The sequence below is a fragment of the Rousettus aegyptiacus genome, unplaced genomic scaffold, assembly GCF_014176215.1.
Source record: "Rousettus aegyptiacus isolate mRouAeg1 unplaced genomic scaffold, mRouAeg1.p scaffold_m13_p_3, whole genome shotgun sequence".
NCBI lineage: Eukaryota > Metazoa > Chordata > Mammalia > Chiroptera > Pteropodidae > Rousettus > Rousettus aegyptiacus.
Window position 1 is genome coordinate 99,491,286 of NW_023416306.1, and position 10,125 is coordinate 99,501,410.

At 37.9% G+C, this 10,125-nt stretch overlaps 1 protein-coding gene across 2 annotated transcripts; it reads left to right on the forward strand.

Moving 5' to 3' along the window:
• Positions 1-4,030: 4,030 nt before the first annotated feature.
• On the forward strand, positions 4,031-9,630 carry GPR33 (G protein-coupled receptor 33). Of its 2 annotated transcripts, none has more exons than XM_016123655.2 (3): positions 4,031-4,164; positions 6,594-6,767; positions 7,987-9,630. In XM_016123655.2, exon 3 carries the CDS (start codon positions 8,008-8,010, stop codon positions 9,028-9,030), a length of 1,023 nt encoding a protein of 340 aa, XP_015979141.2. In that variant the 5' UTR covers positions 4,031-4,164; positions 6,594-6,767; positions 7,987-8,007; the 3' UTR covers positions 9,031-9,630. The 2 variants fall into 2 exon arrangements, with proteins under 2 accessions (XP_015979141.2, XP_015979140.2); XM_016123654.2 differs by having other exon boundaries at positions 6,614-6,767.
• Positions 9,631-10,125: the final 495 nt, after the last annotated feature.

The following is a 10,125-nucleotide window of genomic DNA, read 5'->3' on the forward strand; positions in this document are numbered from 1 at the left end:
AGTTTCAAGTTTCTTGATGTCAATTTCAATGACTGCTTTATTACCTCAGTTCCTTTGCCACACTCTCGAGACCTTACCATCACACAGAACTGCTGCTACGCCTTGAAAATCAAAAATTCCAATTTCCCACATTTGAACCACAGTCCTCTACACTTGTACAGACACTACCACTCCGCCAGCACCCGATCACCCTAGGGTGGAGAGAACAGACTTTAATAAGGCCAATAGGGAAACTCGAGTACGGGTTGTCAAAAAAAACTCTGCCTTTCCACCATCTGTCAAACTCATCATGGCTTCACACACTCCCTCTTCTACCTAAACCCCAGCAGCATCACTTCTACAGCTCTCTTCCCAGCACTCTCGACTCTGCTGGCCTCCTCTCCTGGTAGTATTACCTTAAAAACCGTCTGTACTTTGAATACTTTGACAATCTGCTTCTGCTTCTGTACCCAAGCTGGAGGTATATGTAACAGAGTGAGCTGCTCAGAATTTAAAATTTGCACGATGAGGTATTTTTCCCCTTCCCAGGAGAGTAGGCCCACAAAAAAAAAAGTAATCCCTAATCTCAAACAGACCTTTAACACCACTCGATAACTGTTTATATGTCTCATCATTTTCATAGGAAATTCTAAAGCCTCCTCACTTTCTGAAATCCTTCCTCTGATTACTTTCAGCAGATTACCTTAGATCTGAATTCGCAGAGTAACAAATCTATCCAAAGCCTTAACTCTTTCACTCCTGTGGAAAGTCTATCTCTCCACTGTGCCCTAAACCCCAAACATTTCTCCCCTAAGACTGAACCTGAATCCAAATCCTTTCATAATCAAGATCTGGGCCAACTTCCCAGTCTCGCCTTCTTCCTCTCCTCCAGATAAACCTACCTACAGTTCCAGAACACCATCTAGACATGAAAAGGATCTGGAGCCTGATATGGTAGACCACATCCAATGAGTCTGGGAACAGAACCCCGGAGAGCATCTCCTAAATACGGCTGAATTCTTGTTTCCAGGAATGCTGTCATAACAAGGACTCTGCCAAGGAGGAGAATGCAAGTCATAAACTGTGGAATGAAGTTGATAAGTCATGAACCAAAGATTCCAATAAATAGGGAGACCCAATTAGGAGAGTAAGAGCAGATAGGAGATAGAAAGGGATCCATATGGAAGAAACAGACATGGAGCAAGATGTGAGTTAGGTCCAGGGTAATGTACTTCCTCTAATCACTGCACAGTTGGCCCTTTTGTGTCATTCCATTCCTATTAAATATCACCTAAGGAAACACCTTTCCAGTCACCTCATCTATCATAGCCACTTAATTACTCTTCACATTTTCATGTTTTAATACTCTGCATAGTACTGTAGTGATAGCTGATATTTCTTTATTTGGTAGTTTGTTATCCATCTCTCCCCACTAGAATGTAAGCTACGTGAGAACAAAACTCTTCTCATTTACTCTATATTTCCAGTAGCAAGAACAGCTCTTCAAATACAGTATGTACTTGGTAAATACTAAATAAAGGAACTAAATCTGAGGAATGCGCTGCATTTTTTTTAAAGATCTCCAAGTGATTCTGACTTCGGCTGGAATGGAAACAACCAGACTAATACCTGCATTGGTGTTCACACTATGCTGGAATGTGGTAAGAAGTGACCTTGAAAAGTGCGTAACTGGGCCAGACGAATGAAGCATCACTCTCTTTTGCCAGGCCTTTAAGTATATTGTTTCCAAAGCCTTGAATAAGCTCTCCTCACATTCAGTTCAGGTATCTTCTTTAATAACTATAAACACCAAGGGCAATTAGTCTCAATTATTTACTTTGCCCAGTTTCAAACACTATCTGGCATGCATTAGATACTCAATACATGTTTCTTGAATTGCAGTGCTCAGAGATTTTCTTCACCCCACTGGATTTGCTGGTATTCTCTGCTACAACTTTCATAATATTAATATTAGCTATCATTCATTTAATACTTACCATATGTCAGGTATTGTGCTAAGCCTTTATGTATAGTATCTCATTTAATCCTCAAACGAATACTTCAAGAGAGGTTTGTGGGTTTTTTACACTTACAAATGAGCAAATGAGGACACTGAAACACACACACACACACACACACACACACACACATCAAGTAGCAGAGTTTATATCTAGGATTTTGTTTTCTAGCCTATACTATCTTATGCAATCACTATATAGCCCATAATTAGTACACCAGTATTTTTTAGTATAAGTTATTTCTGTCCTCTTTTATTAACTAGTGGAATCTAGGATGAGTTCTCAAATATCTTTATGAATCTTAGTCTCTTCACCTATAGATGAAACTAAATACTTGGTCTCCTTCAGCTCTTAAATTCATACGCATTTATGAGTTCCTAGATTTTCAAGTATTTGATTCTGCAACACCACCTACTTCTGCATTTCTGTGTATTTCATACTGTGTTTACATTAAAACAATATAAAACAGTTTCCATTTCAATGAGTTGTTTTCTTGAAACCGCCTGACTTAAAATGAAATCTGAAAAGTGAAATGAATGGAGTCACATCACCAGAACCACAAAAGTTACTTCCTCAAACACAATCTGCATATTTCCCAAAAAAGTTAATATCATTGGTTTAATTATCTATTAGAAGAAAATACTCTCTAATGAAAGTATTTCTGAGGAGATTTATAAAAGAATTATAGGCTATTTAGGCTATTTTAAAGCCCTTATGCATGTTTGGGGAGTGGGAAGTAAACACTAGTGGTTAACATACTTGTTATTTTTGAATTTTGCTAATTGTAAAATTTGGAAACGTCGGGTGGAGGGGAGATGAGGAATATCCCAGTCCAAATCCCACACCTCCCTTTTTTAATAAATGAAATAGCATAGGGTAGTGAAAGGAGCCCTTGCTTCTTTTTTTTGTTGAAAACCTGTGGTGAATCACTTAACCTCTCTGTGTCTCAGTTTGCTAATCTTCCAAATTAGTGAACTCAGATCAAATAATATCTCGAGTGGCTTCCAGATCTGTAAATTAACCCAAAGGATATAAAATCTAGCAAAAAGTCACTTTTAAAATCCAGTAGCAAGTTTGAAAATTTATCCTTATCCTGAAGCAAAGAAGATCACTTCTTAAGTTGAAGGTGACAGCCCCAGGGAATTAAGAACAAAAACTTAAGTCTATTTTTAATAAAGCTATAGTAGAAGTAAAAGCTTTACAATTCTAAGTCTAACACAATCCGGTGGGTAACTGAATCCCACCGAAGCCACACTGCCGCTTTGATGTATTTTCTCCACTGGTGGTGAGGAGATAAAGAGGAAGGCAAGCAGGAAAGAAATCAGGACACTGAGGTCAGCACACAGGCTGATTCTAAAAAATGTCTGAGATAGATTAGAGAGAGGAAAATAGAAAATGCAGGACTCAGTTCACAAATGTATTACCTATGTGGTAGAATTTTCTTATAATGAGATCATCTTCTAGGATATAGTATCCAACTCTGTTCTTTCAACCATTTTCAGTGGTCGCACAAATGCAAATTGATCTGTCTGTCAGTCTTCATCTTTCCAAACTAAATAATATTAATCTTTGGCCTGTATTCCTACATCCTATCATAACGCAAAACTCAGTGTTTAAGTTTTTTTCTTTCTGATCATTTTCTCTCCAGCAAGATTAGGTAGCTTATTTCCAGATTACATTTTTTTTCCATGCCTGATATTTACCCCCTCCCTTTGTACCCTACACCATGAATTCCTATGCGAATGACATCCTAGAATTGAGGCAGAGTGGATGCCTGATAAAATGACCATATAGGAAAAGGAAATTTTTAATCAATCTTTTGTTAATACCTTAGATGAGCTTCTTGGCCTTAAATAGAATAACCTTGTTTGTGGGATTTTTAAAATCTCCCCTTAAAATGGAGAAATGATTTGAAGAAGTACTCATCTCTCTGTCTCCACCTCCATAGCATACAGTCTACAGAAAAAGGAACTTGGAATGAACAAGAAGACCTTACTGTATATTTAAATAGTAGGTTCAAGGTTAGGGAGCAGCATCAGCAAGAAGAAAGGCAAGTGAAATGAAGGCAAAATATCACTGATTTTTGCCTCTGTTGCCAGAGAGAAGATTGCTGATTTAGAGACACTGGCCTGAGCAAGACCATTTGACATGAAGATATAACGCCAAGGTAAGATTCCTGGGCCAGAAGGTTTATCCTAGTGCTATAATCTAAATAGGCCCTCTTAGGCTTACTGCGGAACAGCTCCCCCAACAGGAATACAGTGTCCCTAAGGAGACAGGGGAGTCTTCCTGAAAGGCACTTGTGCCAAAGGTATCACAACACCAGGGCCTCAAAGCTAACTATAAATCTGAGTACTTCTGCCAAGATAGATGGACATTTAAATTGTTTTAGAAACCCCTGATGATACTCTAGAATTCAGTAGAGAGGCTTTAGGGAGGAAAGAAGTGTGGCTTATGACATTAAAAGGGCAAAATGAGGCTCTTGCTAGCCTTAACATAACAAGTTGGGTGAAATAATAGGTATAAAGCTATTGAGTGCTTAATACGTGCCATGAAGGGAGCTAAGTGATTTATATACATTATCTCACTTAGTCCTCATAAAAACTCATTGTGGTTTAGAAGGTGAAAAGGGGTCAGAATTAAGAGTCCAATGTCACAAAGCTGGTAAGTGGTAGAGTTAGGATCAAAACCCAGCTCTGTGGGTTGCCAGAGCCTGAGCTCTGGGCCACTAATTTATACTCATGTACTTTAAAACCATTTTAAAAGATGTTTAAGGATGGAGAAATCTGGTTATGTGCAATAAATCAAAGTTCCTAGGAAAATTTATGTGGCATTCAGAACCATTACCAATGTTGATTTTTTCAAGCCTTACATTACTTTCAGATGCCCTTCTGAGTTCAGCTACACATTTCTGTAAATCTTCCTCTAATTCAGGAATCTAGTTTCTCATACACAAAGAGACCACATACACAAAGAGACCACACAGACACACACACACACCAGACATACAAACACCAGCCATGCACACACTACACAGATAAATACACACAGACCACGGACACCACACACAAATATACACACATACACACAAATACAGCACAGATACACAGATCTCACACACACACACACAGCTCTGCACACGCTCCTCCATGGATTTAAAACACTCCACAGAGACACACAGAGAGACTATATAGCCACATGCATACACACGAATACACTGCAGATCTACAGACAGGCTACAGGCACACACACACAGGCACACACACACACACACACACACACACACAGTCCAAACACACACTGAATCAGAAATTCTCTATGGGATTTTGCTTCTCTTTGTCTACTGTACCCTAATATCTATCCGGTTTGCACCATAGTCATCATTTCATTCACATCTCACCTACTGCTGCTGGCCTCTTTTCTCCGTCTCACTCGATCCCAAACAGGGAACACAAGTTCTTTGCCTTCAATTTCCCTGAGCAACCACCAACACAAGACAGTTGCAATTAATGAAAAGGACACTACGTATGTCAAAGCATAGCAAAAGGATCAAAATTGAATATTAGACATTCCTCATTTTAAATCTCCTGGGTCATTTCTGCTCATCAGAATATCTCCTTAACCCTTTCTTCTCCTCAAGCCTCCTAACTTCATGCTGTTTTCCCTGTGCCCTCCTCTCTGAAGACATCTTCACTCTTCCTCCTTCTTCTCATGGTCCCAGGACCCTATTGCAGCCTCTTTCTCAGGTTCCCACTCCTTCACTCACCATTACCTATCCATTCCATGTCCTTAGACTTCACTGTTTTTTCCCAAAGCAGACTACTAAGGTATTTTCCCAAAGAGAACTGTTTTCCTACTTTGGAGAAAAACTTTGCAACTCCCTTAGAAGGCAGAATTAACTTAAAGCAATTGTAATTTTAATAGCAATTATTTTATTTCATATATATGTGTGTGTGTATATATATATATACCTATATATACATATATATATATTCTCAGAACATCTTTGCTTAGCAAAAAAAAAATTAGTAATTTGCATTGCTTTATCCAATTTACTAAAAACCAGTCCATTGATATGAGTCCGTTATGATAGCTATTTTCCAAAACATTCTCAGGTTTATGTTTTCAATACTATAAAAACTATTATTCAAGAAATGGTATATTTTGAATAATCAAATACTCTGACGCATATGGCAGTATCAAAATACTACATGTCGGGAGCCATTTTGGGACATGATGGAAGCCATTATCAGGCACTGAAGAAGTCTCGTAGCTAGAAGCCATAACACGGCTACTGAGTTTGCTTAAACAATGGTTCTAGGAAACAAGAAGTTGAGTTACCTTGATGAGCCTCGTAAACTCACCTTTTAAGGTAACAGAATGTTTTACAACCTTGGAAACAGGGCTATGTATGATCATATGTAATTGACAAGCATTGTTATAGATATGTATGGTGTGCTTTGCTATGGTAACGTAGCGATTGATTATGGTATTCAATAATCACATAAATAGGCTATGCGAAATAAACTCGGGGCTGCAGCTCTGACTGTATGCCCTCCCGTAAAGATCTTTCCTGTCTTCTCTTTTTTACCTTAGGCTTCACCCCCCTCTTTCAGGTACTGATCGACTTTAGCCGGCTGACTCCGGCAAGTGGCGCCCGAACAGGGACCTGGAAGCTTGGGACAGAAAGTTTACCAAACGTTGAGGTGAAGACCGCCACTGCAGGAAAAAGGGGGGCCCCCCAAGTATAAAGCCGAGTAAACGGCAGAGGTGAGTGCGGTGGAACAGTCTGAGAGTAAGAAAGACACCGCGTGAAGTGAGCGCTCCGAAAAATAAGGGTTGCGGTGTTTGTAAATACAAAGAAATAAGAGAAAAGTTGACTTAATAAAAGAAAAATGGGAAATGGAAATAGCCGGCAGCTTTTTGTACATATGCTTAAGAATATGTTCCGGGCTAGAGGAGCTAAGGTAGGGCATCAACAATTGTGTAATTTTTTAGAATTTATAGAAAAAGTTTGTCCCTGGTTCCCTGAAGAGGGAACAGTGAATTTAGAGACATGGAAAAAGGTAGGAGAAAAACTACAAGATTATTATGATGTCCACGGACCCGGCAACTACACAAGAATTACCTATTTTCAAAGAAGTAACATCAGACACTGGTAGTGTTCCCTACCTGGCACAATGGAGGCATGGTAGGAGATGATGATGAATAAGAGAATTTTAACCCTTGTAAGCCTCACTTTCTCTCCTGTTTACATATTGGCCTTTGAGAAGAAAAGAAGAAACGATTTTCATATAAAGCTCCTGATATATAACAAGTATTAAAGAAATATCAGTTCCTTGACTTCTCTCCCTCTTTCTCCTCCCCAAATAAGAGAGAACTACTACTATACTCTACAAAACACTTTCCTCTTTCATTGATAATTCTGAAGGCACTTCACAATCTTATGGTGCCCTAGGACTCCCATGTGACTATCAGTTCTTGCTGTTATGTGCTGAGTGTTAGAATAGTAGATAATAGCATTTACTATATATAATTAGCTTTTGAGAGAAATCTAATTATAGCTCCTCATGATTACTAATTTGCATCACTTGTTATTTTGTTATTCAATCTCATTAGCAATACTTGCTCTGATCAAGTCTTAGTCAAGTAAAACAGACTCTACATTGCCTTATTCAAGAAGGGTCAGGCTTCTGGTTAATGTCTAAATAGGAGATTTTTAGCTACCTAAATTACTTAACGAAGTCAAAATATTCATTTCACATTAATTTCATTTGCAGTATTTTTTAATGCTCAAATTAATCTGATCTTAATTCCTCATAAAAAATAAAAATACAGACCTTAGTGAAAATATCTAATTTGAGTTATTATAGAAATATTATGTTCGCCATTTAAAAAAATATTGTCATTTTGACTGTAATGGTGCAAAAATAAGTATTTTAATTTTTATATTTAAACTTTTCTTTTGCTTCTTTTTTGTTATTTTTAGTTTCTCATTCTACAGGTAATTATGGATCTGATCAACTCTACTGATTACCTGCTCAGTGTCTCTACCTTAGTAAGAAACAGCACCCACTTACCAGATCCTGCCTCAAAAACGATCATTGCCATTCTTTTGTTCATGTCATTTACAATTGGTACTATCGCCAATGGTCTTTACCTATGGGTGCTAAAGTTCAAGATGAAAAAGACTGTCAACACGCTTTTGTTTTTTCATCTCATTCTCTCATATTTTATTTCAACATTGATTCTGCCATTTATAGCCACTTCCTCCCTTCAGGATAATCACTGGAGCTTTGGAACCACCATGTGCAAGATCTTCAACAGCGTTTTGTCTACGGTAATGTTCGCCTCTGTTTTCTTCCTCTCAGCCATCAGTGTTGATCGTTATCTTCTCACTCTTCACCCGGTGTGGTCACAGCTGCACCGAACTCCACGCTGGGCTTCCAGCATCATCCTGGGAGTCTGGATCTCTGCCATCGCCCTCGGCCTGCCCTATTTGGTTTTCAGGGAGACACATGAGGACCATAAAGGAACGGTGACTTGCCGAAATAACTATGCTGTGTCTTCTAACTGGGAAAGCAAAAAGATACAAACATTAAGAAAGTGGATTCATGTAGCCTTTTTCATCAGCCGCTTCTTACTGGGCTTCCTCCTGCCTTTCTCCATCATCACTTTTTGTTACGGAAGAGTAGCCAACAAGATGAAATCGAGGGGACTATTTAAATCCAACAAGCCCTTGAAAGTCATAATGGCGGCCATTATCTCATTTTTTGTGTGTTGGATGCCCTACCATGTATACCAGGGCTTAATTCTTATTGGGAACCAATCATCGCTTTTAAAGTTGACTGCCATATTTACAGTGATAAGCACTTTTTTCAATACTGTCTTTTCTCCCACACTCTACCTATTTATTGGGGAGAACTTCAAAAAGGTTTTCAAGAAGTCCATTCTAGCTCTGTTTGAGTCAACGTTCAGCGAGGATTCTTCTGCAGAAAGGACAGAAAACTTAAATTCAGAAGCCTATATTTGAATTCAGGGGTCCAGAGCAAACATGAACTTAGTCAATTATACCAGCAGATATAGAATATAGTCCCCATTTTAGAGAGACATCTAGGCTGTACTATATAGTTAGATCTATGAATATTGAAAGGGCTATAAGAAAGTAAACAATAGGTGATGTTATAAATGTAATTTTTCCCCTTTTTTTAATTGTGGTAAAATACATACAGTTGGCCCTTGAACAACATAGTTTGGACTGAAGCAGTAGTATATAATACATATAATGTACAAGTATGTTTATATTACTCATAAAGCTTCTGGTTAACGGTAGGCTATTATTAGTTTTGGGGAAGTCAAAAGTTATACGTGGATTTCTGACTCTACCAGGGGTCAGTGCCCTAACCACCCATGTTGTCCAAGGGTCAACTGTATAAGATAAAATTTGCCGTTTTCACCATTCTAAGTGTAAATTTCAATGTAATTAAATACATTCACGATGTTTGCAACATCATCATTATTTTCAAAATTTTTATCACCCCAAACAGAAACTCTGCACCCATTAAACACCTCATTCCCCCCTCCGCCTCCACATAACTTCCAATCTACTTTCTGTCTCTATGACTTTGCTTATTCTAGATATTTCATATAAATGGAATCATACAATATTTCTTCTTTTGTGTCTGGCTTATTTTACTTACATAAGGTTTTTAAGGTTCATCCATGTCATAACATGTCTCAGAACATCATTCTTTTTTATGGCTAAGTAATATTCCATTATGTGTATATACCGTATTTTGTTTATCCATTCTTCTCTTAAGGAACAGTTAAATTATTTCCACCTTTTACTGTTGTAAATAATGCTACTATGAACACTGGTGTGCAAGTATCTATTTGAGTTCTTGTTTTGAATTATTTTGAATTACTTTTAATTGCTGGGTCACTTGGTAATTCTGTTTAACCTTTTGAGGAACTGCCAGACTTTTCCACAGCAGCCATACCATGTTATATTCCCACTAGCAATGTACAAAAGTTCCAGTTTCTCCACTTATTATTTTTATAGTATGTTTTATTATTACTTTATCATTATTATTCTCCACTTATTATTTTCATTTTTAATGTATAGCCA